The sequence below is a fragment of the Loxodonta africana genome, chromosome 7 (genome assembly GCF_030014295.1).
Source record: "Loxodonta africana isolate mLoxAfr1 chromosome 7, mLoxAfr1.hap2, whole genome shotgun sequence".
Taxonomy (NCBI): domain Eukaryota; kingdom Metazoa; phylum Chordata; class Mammalia; order Proboscidea; family Elephantidae; genus Loxodonta; species Loxodonta africana.
The window spans coordinates 68,410,136-68,427,801 of NC_087348.1; the positions used below are offsets into that span (position 1 = coordinate 68,410,136).

Below are 17,666 nucleotides of genomic sequence, written 5' to 3' on the forward strand. Positions count from 1 at the left end.
GGAAAATGTGAGTATGTTACCCAGAAAAAAAACCCAGTGCCCTCAAGTCGATTCCGACGGTGTTAAATATTATGGATAAAAATAAAACAGAGAAGGGGATTAGGGTATGCTCAGAGGGAGCAGAGGGGAGGGAGGATGGTGCTGAAAAGTCACATGATGAATAATAATGCAAAATTTAAAACTTTTTAGGACTTTTTATGCATTAAATTAGACACAACTACCAAAATTTTGGTCGAGTATAAGTAATTTTTAAAAGCCAGTCAACCTTTCCAAGTTAAGACACTCAGATGGTAATGGCATAAATTAGTGTTTGCTATGCTAATCTTGGGTACAAAGTGTTTGGGTGGAAGGTTCTTTACAGTCATCATATCTGTTTTGATTTATAGCATGCTTCTTGTTGTTGTTAGGTGCCATTAAGTCGGTTCTAACTCATAGTGACCCTATGCACAATGGAACAAAACCCTGCCCAGTCCTATTATGCTTAAGCTCATTGTTGCAGCCACTGTGTCAGTCCACCTCGTTGAGGGTCTTCCTCTTTTCCGCTGACCCTGTACTCTGCCAAGCATGATGTCCTTCTCCAGGAACTGATCCCTCCTGACAACATGTCCAAAGTATGTAAGACGCAGTCTCGCCATGCTTGCCTCTAAGGAGCGTTCTGGTTGTACTTCTTCTAAGACAGATTTGTTCATTCTTTTGGCAGCCCATGGTATATTCAATATTCTTCGCCAACACCACAATTCAAAGGTGTCAGTTCTTCTTTGGTCTTCCTTATTCATTGTCCAGCTTTCACATGCATATGATGCAATTGAAAATACCATGGCTTGGGTCAGGCACACCTTAGTCTTCAAGGTGACATCTTTGCTCTTCAACACTTTAAAGACATCCTTTGCAGCAGATTTACCCAATGCAATGTGTCTTTTGATTTCTTGACTGCTGCTTCCATGGCTGTTGATTGTGGGTCCAAGTACAATGAAATCCTTGGCAACTTCAATCTATTCTCCGTTTATAATGATGTTGCTCATTGGTCCAGTTGTGAGGATTTTTGTTTTCTTTATGTTGAGGTACAATCCAAACTGAAGGCTGGGGTCTTTGATCTTCATTAGTAAGTGCTTCAAATCCTCTTCACTTTCAGCAAGCAAGGTTGTGTCATCTGCATAACACAGGTTGTTAATGAGTCTTCCTCCAATCCTAAAGCCCCATTCTTCTTCATATAGTCCAGCTTCTCAGATTATTTGCTCAGCATACAGATTGAATAGGTATGGTGAAAGAATACAACCCTGACACACACCTTTCCTGATTTAAACCACTCAGTATCCCCTTTTTCTGCCTGAACAACTGCCTCTTGATCTATGTAAAAGTTCCTCAGGAGCACAATTAAGTACTCTGGGATTCCCATTCTTCGCAATTTTATCCATAGTTTGTTATTGATCCACACAGTCGAATGCCTTTGCATAGTCAATAAAACACAGGTAAACATCCTTCTGGTATTCTCTGCTTTCAGCCAGGTTCCATCTGACATCAGCAATGATATCCCTGGTTCCATGTCCTTTTCTGAAACGGGCCTGAATTTCTGGCAGTTCCCTGTCAATATACTGCTGCAGCTGTTTTTGAATGATCTTCAGCAAAATTTTGCTTCTGTGTGATATTAATGATATTGTTCTATAATTTCAACATTTGGTTAGATCACCTTTCTTGGGACTAGGCAAAAATATGGATCTCTTCCAGTCAGTTGGCCAGGAAGCTGTCTTCCATATTTCTTGGCATAGATGAGTGAGCACCTCCAGCGCTGCATCTGTTTGTTGAAACATCTCAGCTGATATTCCATCAATTCCTGGAGCCTTGTTTCTCGCCAGTGCCTTCAGAGCAACTTGGACTTCTTCCTTCAGTACCATCAGTTCCTGATTATATGCCACCTCTTGAAATGGTTGAAAAAAAAAAAATTTCTTTTTTTAATGGTTGAGCATTGACTAATTCTTTTTGGTATAACGACTCTGTGTATTCCTTCCATCTTCTTTTGATGCTTTCTGCATCGTTTAATATCTTCCCCATAGAATCCTTCACTATTGCTACTCGAGGCTTGAATTTTTTCTTCAGTTCTTTCAGCTCGAGAAATGCCGAGTGTGTTCTTCCCTTCTGGTTTCCACCTCCAGCTCTTTGCACACGTCATTATAATACTTTACTTCGTCTTCTCGAGCCGCCCTTTTAAATCTTCTGTTCGGTTCTTTTACTTTATCAATTCTTCCTTTTGCTTTAGCTGCTTGACATTCAAGAGCAAGCTTCAGAGTCTCCTCTGACATCCATCTTGGTCTTTCCTTTCTTCCTGTCTTTTCAATGACCTCTTGCTTTCTTCATGTATGATGTTCTTGATGTCATTCTACAACTCATCTGGTCTTCGGTCGCTAGTGTTCAATGCATCAAATCTATCCTTGAGATGGTCTCTAAATTCAGGTGGGATATACTCAAAATCATATTTTGGTTCTCATGAACTTGCTCTGATTTTCTTCAGTTTCAGCTTGAACTTGCACAGGCACAAGTGAAGGTGTTTTACACAGTCGGCCCCTGGCCTTGTTCTGACTGATGATGTTGAGCTTTTCCATCATCTCTTTCCACAGATATAGTCAATTTGATTTTTGTGCATTCTATCTGGCGAGGTCCATGTGTACAGTCGCCATTTATGTTGGTGAAAAAAGGTATTTGCAATGAAGAAGTCATTGGTCATGCTTAAAAAAAAAAATAGCTAGATACAATTTAAATCTTACTTTAAAATAAAGTGCAAATAACTGATTGTAAACTGATTATATCCACAATTACAAAGGCAATAAACGTTTCTTTTTCATTTTCCATTTGAACTCGTTGCCTTATATAGAAAAATATGTCACTATGGTTTGGTAACCCATAATACCACAAAACTTGGTTCTCCCGTTAACCCCAGTGCCATCGAGTTAGAGTCATGGAATATATGTCGTTCCCCCCTCCCCCCCCCACCACCAATGTTTTGATCCATTTTCCAAATCTTTGTGAAGAGCATATTAGCAAGCTGTTTCGGAAGCTGTGCTCCTCAGCTGCCTGGCAGGGGAGAAGGACTCATGGGGTGGGGGTGGGGGTGGGGGGGCGGGGAGATGAGGAAGGATTAGGACTAGGACCCACCCACCTCACATATATTCAGATGTGGTGACAGTCTTACCATGTATATGTAAGCTGAAGAGTACTGATTAGAGGACAGTATCTCAAGAGATACTGCTTTAAGTGAGATGTAATAAGAATGCTTGTTGTGTGACAGCGTTAGCATGGGTACCTAGTAGTTACTCAAAACGTTACTACTGAATATGAACACTTAGTAATTACTCAGAATATGACTACTGATTCTGTATCTTAGAAACAAAGATCCAAATCTGAACTAAATGGACACTCACAGTTAATAACACTAAAGAGATTATAATATCCCTGTATTCTTACTAGGATTTAGAGTGTCTTCCATTTCTTCATCATCTGTATCTAATTCTTCAGCATCTTCTTCCTCATCATCATTTTCAATATCGTCATCCTCTTCTGTTTCAATCCACTGGCCAGGTAGTAAACCAGCAGCATCATAGGAGTTACACAGGGGGCCCACTATGTGGGTGATAAAAGATTCTTGGAGTTTTGCTAGTTGAGGAGAGGAGCGATCCATGAACGGACTGACAGGCAGACCAAGATTTGCTTCTTCATCTCCCTGATCATTTTTAAAAGAAGAGCAAATTTTTAACTATTGAAAGCATAACCACTGAGCTTTGCTGTTAAAATTATCTTGAAGTGTTAAAATTAGCATTGTCTACATGAAAGTAATTTTTACAAAGAAGTATCGATGAATCTGATTAGCCTATCACTTCTACTGTAGTAATTTCCTTAGTTTGAGAAACCCTAAACAAGCCTATTCTCACACTCTTTCCATATCAACCTGCAAAATTGTGTAATGTAAAATATAAATTCTCTTTCTCCTGAGGGAAGATACTATAATGCAAGCATTTTTGTTGGTCTAGTTATACCTCAAATGTCCAGAGTTGAATTTTGCAAGTGCTTTTGAAATCATCCCTCCTTTTTTAACAGCAGAGCCCTTTAACCTAATGAATATAAATCAGAAGACCAATATTTAAAACAGAAGTAGAGCTACTGTGGTTGGGGTGAGGATTCTAAGCCCATAGCCCCAACTGCCTGTCTTCTCATATGCTCTCACTGTGGCCTCTAGGGTTCTGGAGAGAACAATTTGAGATCAGACAGAGGTGGTTTTAAAACCTGGTTTTGTCACTTATTGCCTGTGTTGTTGGGAAAGCACTATGTTCAATTTCTTCATGTATAAAATTTGAACCATCATCATCTGTGTCATAAGGTTACTATAAGGGTGAAAAGCAATGGTATATAAAGTGTTTAGAACAGTGCTTAGCATTTGCCAAATGGTACTAACATTTTAATTCCTAGTGTCTGAACTAGCTGGCAGTGAATACTCCCCACAATGTGCAAATTCTGCAGGGAAGCAATGTCTATCTGTGATAAGCCAACACGGTCCTGAGGAACGACCAGAAACTGACACAGTGATTTAAAATCTTCGTGATTTTATCTTTTATAAGGGAGAAAATTGATTATTATTTTCTCAAAAAACAGTTGAGTTTATCCATAAAAAAAATAGGATTCTTTAATTTCATAGGCGTCCCAGGAGTTTGGATTTCCTAAGCCCGTGGTGCTTAAAGGGCTATACGAGCATATAAAGATATCATTATTAAGATAATAAAAAGGAAAAAAAAAAGCTGGCCAAGGTTAGAATTTTGTATTCGTATCTGAAGGAACTTTAATAGTTCACATGAGTAATGACTAGGACTTCCATATGCACTAGCATATTTAACCTTCATGACAACTCTATGTCATAGGGTGTCAGATAACACTATCCTCCTTTGACAAACGAATAATCAAACATTGATTAAGTGAAACTGTCTGAGATAATATTGTTTTTAGTGGTATATCTGGAATTATAATAGCTTAACATTTATTGAGCACATATGTGCTAGGAACTATTCTAAGCGCTTTACATGTACCAGTTCATTTAATCTGCAAAACAACTTTATGAGGTAAGTCCCATCATTAATCACATTTTGTCAATGAGGAAACTGAGGCAGAGAGATTAAGTAACCTGCCACACTGTTAGTAAGGAAGAGGAGCCAGTATTCAAACTAAGCATGACTTCTAAGTATGACTGATACATATTAATTATACATATGCTTTTGAAACATAAATCAGGTCCAAATGAACTTTTATAATGTTATTTCACTGAATTAATGTGAAACCTTGCTTGGTAGACATCTTGATCTTTCCTGGTTATTAAGGCCAACGATGAATGCAATTCCGAAGTCAAGAAGGGGTATTTGATATTTTGGAGTTAACAAAATATTAGGCTTGTGGGGAAATCAGTATACTTTACATTGTAGTGAGCCTTAAAGCTAGAGAAAAAATGGCAGAGATAATGTAAAGTAGTAAGATTTTTTAAATGCCAAGATTTTTTTTTTTTTTTTAATTTTGGAGAAGAAAAGAGCACGTTTATATCTTTGAATCCTTGAAAACCACTAAATATCCACCCTGTCCCCATTTCCAGCCCTCTAATTTCTTCCATAATTTTTACCAGGACTTCTATCTAAAATGTTTCTATGGCAGGTAATCTTTCTATATCAGAAATTGAAAATGAGTTGAAATTATTTAAATATATTCTGATTCTAAATTACTTAAAAACTACTTCATCTAGAAATAAATTATTCTAGGTTGTAGACTCTCAGAACTGAAAGAAATATAATGTAATCTAGCCTCACCTCTAGACTCAACAGTTCATTCAACCCACCCCAAGGTGGGCAATAAACTATTGTGTAATTGTTGTTGTTGTTTTAAATTTTCGCCACAAAGGCAAACAAAGCTGAGAAAATATTAAGAACCTGAGCAAATACTGGAATGACTAACTCCTTTTGGCCAAAGCAGCTCAGATCTCAAGCACTTAATGTAGCTATCCAAATCTCAGAGAGTAGTCTTTATGTGGCAGCTCTTAAAAATCTCAACAATTTCATATTTCAACTTACCTGCTCATAAAATTCATTCACAATGCCTTCTGTCCATTTCAAATGCAAGTCCCGAACTTTTGCTGGGCCATTTATATCTGCTAGTTTCATGCATACTTGGCACACTAAGAGGCGATCATTTTCATTACTCCATTCTATACCATTACTATTTACATCATTGGCCTATTTTGGAGAAAAAGAATTATTTTAGGTTCTGAGGTATAGAAGTATTTCACCAAATTATCTTAAGACTGTTTCCTGTCCCAATGATATGAAGGAATTTCAGCAAATGCTTCTTTAAATCAGTCAATAATACAGACCGCTATTGTTCTGATTAAATTTCCCATTTGAAATGTCACCGTAATTTTGTTTCAGTGGAAGCAGAGCTCTCTAAAAAGATATAAGAAATCATGGGTTTCAATATTGTGATTACCACATAAAATCATTATATATATATATAATGTGTAATATGCATATGTATGTATAATACCAATGAATCATGTGAGAATTGTAGCTATATATCTCTACCTCAAAAAGAACACATAAGAAGCTAAGAAGAACTTGGCTCCAGCTGTGAAAGGCAACCATGATGTAGTTGAAAGAACACATGCCTTAGAGGCTGATCTCTCTAGTTTTAAGTCATAGCCTGATCTAGTAATTTAGTGAGTAACACTGGAAAAATTACTTAACTTCTTTAAGCCTCACTTTCTTCGTGTATAAGATTAATCATGAGGATTAATAAGTGAAAAATGTCTAATTCATAGTAAATGGTAAATAAATTGTAACATTATTTTTTAAAGAAATGATAGTTATCATTATTTAGGCAAATTACTATGCCTTTTAAGAACTCAAATTGCTACTTATAAAAAATGAAGAGAATGGGTCAGATCAGTGGCTTTTGAACTTTACTATGATGGCTGATTTCTTTGCATCTTTTTGTAAAAGGAAAATTTATATAGAATACCAACAAGAAATAATTAAAAGGAGCTCTTTTGGTTGAAACTGGGTGGGACATCTAGAGCCCCACACAAGTGGCATTTTCCTGAGGGACTACGGAAGTCTCTGATGAACACAGATTGAAAACTATTGGGTTAGATATTCTTTCGCCTGTAAAACTTCTATTACCCTGACTTAAACACTTAGGAATTTTTATTATTAAAATAAAAATAAAAGTTAATAGAACTATGTAACTATTAAATAACTTTCAAGAAACACTGTTTCCTTGGTGATTTTTATAGGTATTTTATTAATATCACGATGACAAAATATATAGGGGTTTCCTATCAGGGAGTTAATTTAATACCCTTTCTTTGTTACCAGTTCCTCAACCCCAAAGGTACAGCTTCTTTTAGGTCACTGAAGTCATCAGGAAAACAGCAGTTCCCTGCCAGCTAAAGAGGAGAATCCTTCCCTCAGGTATCTAAAGCAATGATTCTCTACTCTTTTTCACCCCAAATGTCTGAGGGATAGAACATATTTCCATTAATACTAAAAAACAGTGAATCTAGATTCCCTAGTGAACGGGAGTTCTTTGAGGAAAGGGACTTTTACTTTTCTTTCCTCATTTTCCTTAGCACAATGACTGCACACAGTGGGCAATTCCAGTAGTTATTGAATGAATGAATTCTTCTCAAATGGAAGAAGGCAGAGAAATTTTTCTCCCCAACACCAGTCAGTTAAGAATCACTAATATAAAGAAGGTTAACAGTTGTGGGGAGACAGGCATAACTGGTTTCTAGAAACAAATCTTTAATTCCATATAATGCCGTACTTGGCACTGTGCATGACTTTCTGAAATTGGCCCATGAAAGCTTTTGGTATAATTCATTAGTTTGTGATGATGTGAAAGAAAATCACAATATAAATCTATGTATCAGAAAGGAAATATAACGAGTAATAGTATTTTAGAACATGTTACCATAATAGTAAAAAATATTTTATCCTCAAAAATATATGCATATATATTACCTTATAGTGACTTCATGAGTAGTAGTATTAATTCTAACTTAACCTTAAAAAACACCTTTTATCACTAACACTAACAGTAATGATTTGCATTTTTAAAATCAGGCATTAATTTGTAGGACAAACCTTGGCATTGAATTCAGCAAGGAAATCAAAATGCTTTTTAAGATCTGTGGCAAGGATTATTTCAATGACTAAAAAACGAAAGCGCTTGAATTCTACATGATCGAGATTAAGAAGAAAGTTGTACTCTGGGCGAGAAAGATATAAATTCCAAGCTGATGCAGCATGATGATTTTCAAGAACAGATCTGTCATTGTACAAAACTGCCTAAAGAGGAATAAAAAAAAAGAATTAGTGCAGGGATTAAAGCAAGGAGACTCGGTAAGAGGCTCTATTTTTCCATGGCTAAGCTATCTAATCAATCTCGTCTCCATTCCAGCACTCCCCATTGCCTCATCTGCTGACAATTCTTAACAATTAGGAGTTAGAAATAACATACGCAGTCTCTCCCAAAGAAATTCTTAGAAAATGGGTAAATGTCAATAACTAGAATGAAATGCATCAATATTACCAATGGCAACCATGAGCTATTAATAGATAAGCTCTCACTGGAGAAAATGAATCACATAGCCCTTTTAACCTATTTACACACACACACTCTCTCTCTCTCACACACACACATACAATGAATTCTGCTCTTGTTCTGGGCAGAGAATCTACTACATTTTAAAAAGAGAGTATGAATGAGAAATGAGAATGCAACACAAAAAATGGCTATAGAAGATGAAAGAATCAGAACTGAGGTTTAAACATACAGTGACAAAGCGGAAGAATTCAGATCAATTCAGCAAACAATTATCGAACACCTTCCCTTTATAAGGCATGAGGCTGGAAACACAAAGATGACATTCCAGGAATCATCAGCCTAAACACCCACAACTATACTGAATCATGTTTTTAGTTCCAAGTCCTAATATTTAAAAACCTATTACAATGACAGTATCTAATCGTTGGGTACTTCCACCTCTTTACGGAAATTGTGCCTCTAAAGGAATTTTGCACCTTATCAACTATACTGGCTACAAAAATAATACTATACTAGAAGAATTTTCATATACACTAATGGTTTAGGGTCTGGGTATTAAGGCATGTCTCAGGGAAGAAAGAGGACAAGAACAACAACCTCCTCAACCATTATAGCTTTCAGCCATACACAGAACCTAGCCATAAGGAAGAGTCTTAGATCTAGTCAAAGAGTTTCATAAATTTGATGAAAGGCAAAAATAGACAGCATGTACCCCAGAATTTCACAAAGCAGTGAGTTACTAGTTTATGATTTATTTTCTAGTTGAAGAAGCTGATGTTTTTCCTAATTCCCTGTTACACATCATGTCAATACGATGTGTTATTATCCAGCTAACTACAATGTCAGGTCTTAGAAGGAGTCCCTGCGTGGTGCAAATGGTTCATACTTTCAGCTGCTAACTGAAAGGCAGGCAGTTTGAGTGCACCCCGAGGCACCTCAGAAGAAAGTCCTAGTGATCTACTTCTGAAAAGTCTGCCATTGAAAACCCTATGGAGCACAGCTCCACTCTGACACCCATGGGGTCACCAGGAGGCAGAGTCAACCCAATGGCAACTGGTTAGGGTTGTAGACTCAGATGGAATAGCCACAGGATTCCGTTGAAGAATCAATGACAAAGAGATAGGCAGCATGATTGTAAAATCATGCAGAATTAATGTATAAACTTTCTGAAAAAGTACTTCCTACCTGAGGGGCATTTGTAGCCACTAGAAATGCATTTGTCCGCCCGGGGTGATCATAATCGTGCATGGCAGCTGCCACATACAGAGCCATCAATTCCAACGCAGGAATATTTGAAGACAGGCAGCCATAGCTCTCATCCGGAATAGAGCAGCTCTTTGAAGAAATATAAGCAATTCGTGCAGGATTGATTCTCCCATCAGAATCTGATGAACGATAAATAGCAAAATAAATAGCATTAACATAACTTCCCCAAAATTATGTTAAGGAGGGGGCTCCCCATAGGTAATATGATTACACAGTTTTTGACTTACCTAAGAAATAGACCCTATTTAGAAGCATGCATTTTTTTTTTTTTTTTTTTTTTTTACTTAAAGCAGTATACTGTTTTCAGCATAGATGCTAGTAGAGAGGAACAATGTTAAGTATGACCCTGAAGTCATTTACTTTACAGGGCAGGATAGGATTCTCATGCCAGCTTGATGCTGTGTTACTCAGGGTAAATACAAAACACAATGACACAAAAAACAAAGAACTGATTTTCAAATATTTGTTATTTAAGGGCTAGATGTAATGGCCAGGGTATAGGAAGTGACAGGAAAAGACAATTGAATTTGATAAAAACAGTACAGAGTTTTAGGAATTTAATATATTACCAAACTAAGCTTCTTAATGTAGATGCTTTCCAAATTTCTATCAGAAAGATGACATTTCATTTATAACTTCAACTGCAACCCTTCTATCCCTCCTTTTTCTTCCCTGAATCCCCTTATAACATAATGAATAGGCATGGAAACCTGAGTCGATATTACTCCATTTTTATTCTCTTTAGAAACAACACGTTCAGTATTTCTGTGTGCTTTTGGTGTCTCACTTCCTTATGATTGATGTCTTCCTTTTCTGTATTTCAATGGCTTTATCTATTTAAATGGTCACTATATTTTTTTTTTATTTATTATTGCTGAAGGGATCTCAATAAAGTATAAAAAAAAAAAAGAAACTCTAGAGTAAACAGCAAACAAAACCACAAAGATTAGAAGGATACAAAATTCCACTGGTTGTGTTCACTAGTGGAACTTAGGAATAATGACCTTGGTTTGTCAAAGTCCAAAGTGATTTTTTTATCATAATTTATTAACTCAGTATTTGTCATTCCCAGAATTTTTTAACATAATGGCTTTAATGCACACAAGTGACAATTATAAAGATAACTCTTTATTTTCATACTGTTTAAATTACATTTTGAACCTAAATTGAGTTTTAGAATTACCCACAGTAGAGCTATTTTAAAAGTAAATTTTAAAAAATATCCATACTTAAATGTATGGATAAGGACATATTTAAACATTCAAATTTCTAATAAGAAGACTTCAGTTATTAATATCAGAGCCAATAATTTCAGTTTTTTTCTATTCTATGTTTTTTATGTATTCTGGATTTGCCCTGGAATTTCAAAAATATAAAAAAGAAACAACAGTAGCAAAAACTATTCTTTTAAAGTCAATAATTACTTAGACTTTTCATTAAAAAAAAAAACTCAAACCCATTGCCGTCCAGTTGATTCTGACTTGTAGTGACCCTATAGGACAAAGCAGAACTGCCCCCATAGGATTTCCAGGGAGGGCCTGGTGGATTCAAACTGCCAACCTTTTGGTTAGCAGCCAAACTTTTAACCACTACATCACCAAGGTTTCCTGGACTTACCATAGCAGGATCTTAATTCATTAGTTTTTATATGTTTAGTATTAGTAGCGTGAAAAATTAGTGGTATGAAATTAGTACTGTGAAACAGAAAATAGCTAACAAGAACTAATTCAATTAAACTTAATTATTTATATAAATATGAAACTATTCAATTTATTTGCTTTCTTTCAGAACCTGGTGATTCTTTTAATTGGCTACTTAATTTAAAGGAGCCCTGGTGGTGCAGTGGTTAACTAATTTAAAAGGAGGCCTCAGTAAAAGGCATCCAAATCAGAAAAGAGGTAAAACTATCTATTTGCAAACAACATAATCTTGTATGTAGAAAATCCCAAGACTCCACTGAAAGTCTATTAGAACTAGTAAATGAGTTCATCGGGGTTGCAGGGCACAAGACCAATATGCAAAATTCGATTCTATTTCTACACACTAGCACTGAGGCCCCTTGATGGCTGAGTGCTGCTGTGCATACCAACATTATAGACTGGCTGTTTGGAAAGCTCATCGTGGGCAAGACAAGTCGTAACCTAGTGCCCATGGTCAAGTATTCAAAACCGACCAGAGCTCAATAACAATTTAGCACCTCTTTTACAAAAAAAGAGAATAGTTATTTGAGGAAGAAGGATTAGTTTTACCTCAAAACCCTAAGGATTTACACTGTGATTTTCTTGTAAAGATCTTCCAGAGGCTGCAGAGGGGATCACTATCTGCCAAAGATACTTTGAGCACTGCTGTATCTATTGGGGTTTATATGGCCAAGGGGAAGAGCAGCTTGCACAACAACCTGAAACTGTTCTATAGACTTTTCTTGCTCTGGGTAACACATAAGATTCATTGCTTCACAGTTAATGAATACTTCGTATGTTTATTTCAACTATGCACTCAGAAAATCAGTGGGTCCAGGGAACTAACGCTGTGAGATGAACCCAGGCCAAAAGGCCATTTGTTACCTAAATTCCATTAACTCCTATTCTAGCTGGTGGACCAAAGTGGTGTTTCACTCTACAGGAATGAGTGTTACAATGTATTTCTGAACACCCTGATGAAGGGGGACACTCCTGAGGGATATAGTTAGGAATAGATGAGAAGGCCTCTAATCAACCCATTCTACCATCCTATTGCTGTAAGCCTTCAGATTCCTTCCTCTGCAGTACACTGTACAGAGACAAAAACATCAGCAGTCTTGGTTATACTCTAGCTCTTAAGATAGGTACTAGATTTCTAAGTTTTCATGTTATTATTACACGTAAAAACTTACATAGTCCTTTACACGGATCAAAGATTACTTAACAAAAATTTCAAAGAACAGCATTAATAAAATAAGACAGCTCGATTTATTATTTCTAATCAAATAATTAAATGAAAGATTTGTGGAAGTACCTGCTTCATTTGCGGTTCCATGATCATTGTGAGTCTGCTGAAAACCAGGAATTGGCCGCGTTGTCAGATACCAAACTGCATGTAAGACATCTGTGGCATGTATACGATTGTGATCTAAAGTCACCAAAATGTTTTATAAAAATGATCATTCTGTTATGTTTTACATAAGAAATTTTAAAAGTATAAGAATTGCGTAGTCATACTATATCATCCAAAACAAAATTTATAATTTAAAATAGTTTCTCATAATTCTATTTTGCTCTACTTAGTTTTAAAGTCTTTTGATGTATTAAAATGATCTATTTTAAAAACTTACAAATATACTATAAAAACAGAGCAAAGAAGCCAAAGAAAACGGCAAGATAACTAGGGCTAATTGAAAAGCATTGGAAGATAGGTTGTAATTTTGTGGCTTTTAAAAAAATATCACGTAAATAGTTTCTGGATTATGGAGCCCCATATTTGCACTGAAAAAAAGGGAACGGTTACAATTCTAGATACTTATACTTTTACCAAAAAAAAAAAAAAAAAAAATCAATCCAAAGGAAAAAACAAAAAAAACAAGAGGATGAAAAACAACCATCTCTCAGGGTTGCTGTAAAAATTAAATGCTGTAGTTTGTGAAATCACCCAGTATGGTGTCTGAAACAGTATGTGATCAATAAAACACTGGTTTATTCAAATACCACCATGTGAAAAGGCCCTGTGGCATACTACAAAGAATATAGACTTTAGAAGTCAGATAGATGGACCACTGAAATCCAGCTGTGCTATTTCTAGGTTTATGATCTTGGAAAAGAGCCATCTGAGTTTTTATTTCTCACCTATAAAAGGTAGATAATATAAACTTTCCAAAAAAGATTAAATGAGATAAGCTACATGAATCTAATGATTGTAGTTGTAGCAGATACCCAATAAAAGGTCAATACCTCAATAAATATTTAATGAGTATCTTCTATTTAGCATTAGCAGATGACAAAATACTAAGTGTTCAGGGTACGGAAATGACATGGTGTCAACCCACTAGGAGTTTGTTACTAAATTAACTAACACCTTTTTTGACCATTTACTATGTGCCATGAATTCTGATATGTGCGCCACATGCATTATCTTATATCCTCACTATCCAAGGGGTAGTACTATTGTTATTCCCATTTATGAATTTGGAAGCTAAAATTTAGAAAAGTTAGTCCCAGAGCCTGTTTTGTTAACCAATATATCCTTACTAGCAGTGACACTGAAGAACCCTTACCATCCACCTCTTTCTTTTTACTTTTTCCCTTAAAGTCCATCTTAAAGTATCACTTTATTCCATTTATAAAATTCAACAGCTTTTACTTTTTAAAATGCATACTTTCTATGTGGAAATTCTAATAAGTACATCATCTTAAATTACTAAACATCATTATTAATGAGTTATGCCAATTTAAGAATAATTTGCTCTGTGTATGTAACTGATTTATGTAACTGATTTCCCAAACAAAGAATGTGTCCATATGGAAACTATGGAATGTGTCGACATAAAGAGAAAGGTGTATCTTTTCCTAACATGAAATTCAAATCATATTCTACCATAAAATCAAATAGCCACTTAATATTATCCCACAAATCAGAACACAGTTAAAAACAGAAATTCTAAGGATAAATTTAAAACATTTTAAAGTTAAGAATTTTTTGAAACTCTTGACTTATTTAATACTACCAAAAAATTAAAAATATAATGTACTTCGGTGAATAATTATTGACAAGTAAAGATGTATACTATATAACATTTAAGTTAACAAAAAAAAAAAATCAAACCCATTGCCGTTGAGTCGATTCTGACTCGTAGTGACCCTAAAGGACAGAATAGAACTGCCCCACATGGCTTCCAAGGAGCCCCTGGTGGATTTGAACTGTAGACCTTTTGGTTAGCGGCTGTAGCTCTTAAACACTAGGCCACCAGGGTTTCCTTAAGTGAAGAGAACAGATTATAAATAAGTATCAGTATTATGACTCACTTTATAATAAACCAATTTCTATAAGAAAACAGTCTTGGAGGATATATATACCAAAATGTTAACAACAGTCAGTTAAATTTAGGTAGCAGGATACAAATTTTCTTTTTAAATCTTTAAGTTTTCCAAACATGCACTTAAAAAAGTGTTTAAGGGACTATCTGAAGGGAAAAATAATAGTTTCAAAACAAGTATTATTATTTGAGCTCAATAAGATATGTTAATACTTACAAGGAATGTCTCGATAGCCATTTTCTAATGCATGAAAATAGTTCATGAATTGTTGAGTGGGAATTTTAAATATTTCCAACAAGCCAGTGTCTTGAAATAAGGTATACATAACCTAAATATCAATTAAAATAAAGTTCACTTTAAAAATCAGAATTTCTATTTGAAGCTGAGTATGTTTTGTGATTTACATTTAGGAACGTTAACCATGTATATATCTTTAATTTATTAAAAACTCCCCTACAATGAATTCTTTCAGAAAAAAAAAAATGGAAAAGGGAGATATCATCCTTAAAGCACTTAAAATCCAAGGAAAGCTTGCAACATCATGCCCAAAGTTTTAAATTTTTCTCTTTAGTAATTTACTGAAGAGCATGTGAATTCTATTCTAGTCCTAGGTGTTAAAAGAAGTCAGATAAATATGATAAATTTTGTCTCTAAAGACTTACGTACGTCCTCCACATTATTTATCCTTATGTTCTTGCATTTCATAAATAAGATATTAAAGGAATTAATGAGAATGATATTTAGGGAAGGTTAATCTTATGCTGTTATTCAGAACCCATCAGGGAGAGCTTTGAGTCAAATTTCTAATGAAAAATTTTTTGTGCAAAAATAAATAATTCAATAAATAATGTTGAATTAGTGCCTAAACCAATATGGTACATTTTTTAGATTTTGCTCTGTTTATTTAAAAAAAAAATTCATAATAAAAAAAGATTTTAAACACACCTGACTGAGAATCCTTCCTGATTTCTCTCCCATCTTTTCTACAAGTTCAAAAATTTGAAAATTCCAGTTGCTCATCTTTTCTATTAATGAGTCATGATCTTCTATTAAAATCAAGTCCAGTGATGATTCTTGTTCCATCTGTATGTACAGGAAAGATAAACCATTACCTTACCTTTTATAAATAATGTTAAATGCATATCTATATGAGAACACTTAATATTGAGCATTAAAAAATAGTCTGTGCTATAGGGTCACTATGAGTTGGAATCGACTCTATGGCAACTGGTTTGGGTTTTTTGGTGCCATTTTCTATAATGGTTATTCTCAAACGTACTCTTATTCATACTTCTTGTTTCTTCTCTTTGTAGAATGTTATCTTCAGACTACTAAAAAACATGTCTTCTAGGCAACAGAGGACTTATTAATCTATACATTACTTTTATAAATAAAAATGTTATAATATTTCCAAATCACTACACAAATCCAAAATCCGTAATTTTCATTTTAGAAGTTACAAGTATCAAAGGGTACTAGAAAGAAACCCATGTTCTTATATTGGCATTTATCAGGAGGGTACCCAAACCCAAACCAAGTGCCCTCGAGTCGATTCCGACTCATAGCAACTCTATAGGACGAAGTAGAACTGCCCCGTTGAGTTTCCAAGGAGCGCCTGGCGGATTCAAACTGCCGACCCTCTGGTTAGCAGCCGTAGTACTAAACCACTATGCTACCAGGGTTTCCTTCCCAAAACTAAGAGATGGTTTTTATCTCTTAAAAAGCTTAAAATTTGAACTTTCAGAACAAAAAAAAAATTAACAGTAAAATAATAATAGATTATTTTCATTGCTTTCAATGACTATGCACATGTCCTCTGTGTTTTAAAATAGACAATAAGGAAAATATCCAAATAGAAAGTAATATACTCAACTATATAACAAAATAAAATATGTTCATTTAAAAATAAATGTAATTTGTGGTTCTTGAATGACAAAAGTTTAGTTACTGTTTTGAAAACAGTCTTCTTTCCCATTTCAGTTATGGATAATTTTCAGTAAAAAATTTAAAAATACCATTACATTAATAACCTGTTCATGGCAAAAATAACGAAACTAGTACTGACTAGCTTTACATTTCACCTTAACATAGCACATTTAAAGTTTATCTTTTACATTTGGTTGTTGTTCATTCCGTGCCTCTTCTCTTCGTTGATTATCACCTTCCAGGAATAACTGTTTGCAGTCTATCTTCTCTGTTTTCTCTTCTTGAGTATCTGTAAGTTTGAATGATTCTTTTGAGAAAATGGTATTTTTTTCTTCACCTTCCAAAAAAAGAAATATAATAATAAACAAGTAGGAACAAACTTTGCCGCATATGGAAAGTTTTATAAGAGAAATGGTTATTTATTAAAAATATTCAGATAAAGTGAACCATATTGGCATTCAATCTAAATTATTTAATGACACTATCGTGCTGGATTATTTTGCCCAGATAGCTGTGCTCAGGCAACTCAGACATTCCACATATTAGACTCCCCTTATATCTAATCATGAATTAAAGAGCAAGTGTGGATATTCTTTATAAAACTGAGAAACACTAGAAAAAGTCAGTCTCTATCAATGGGAACTTTCTTACCATTTTGATGGAAACTATTTCCAACATCTTTGATTTTGGATATGAAAATTTTAAATTCATATTCACAAACGAATGAGTTATGCCACATCTAAAAATTAAGCCACAGTATCATATTTTTCAATCAAGTGATTAACAATATTCTTTCTCCCAAATCACACAGAAAAGGGCCACGGCAGTGGTAGCTAAACAACA

General features: G+C 34.8%; 1 protein-coding gene across 6 annotated transcripts in view; it reads right to left on the reverse strand.

Moving 5' to 3' along the window:
- PDE3B (phosphodiesterase 3B) overlaps positions 1–17,666 on the reverse strand; it is a 150,566-nt gene that overhangs the window by 15,979 nt on the left and 116,921 nt on the right. For 4 of the 6 annotated variants that reach the window (XR_010322459.1, XR_010322458.1, XR_010322457.1 and 1 more), the window contains exons 8-15: positions 17,012–17,160; positions 15,843–15,980; positions 15,114–15,225; positions 12,886–12,999; positions 9,811–10,010; positions 8,163–8,366; positions 6,093–6,254; positions 3,457–3,712 (exon numbers count right to left, since the gene is read on the reverse strand). Coding sequence is in view for 2 of the 6 variants with exons in the window: in XM_023550926.2 (XP_023406694.2) it covers positions 3,457–3,712; positions 6,093–6,254; positions 8,163–8,366; positions 9,811–10,010; positions 12,886–12,999; positions 15,114–15,225; positions 15,843–15,980; positions 17,012–17,160 (1,335 nt within the window). In the remaining 4 variants the exon portion in view is untranslated. The other 2 variants (XR_010322460.1, XM_064288386.1) reach the window with 2 other exon arrangements.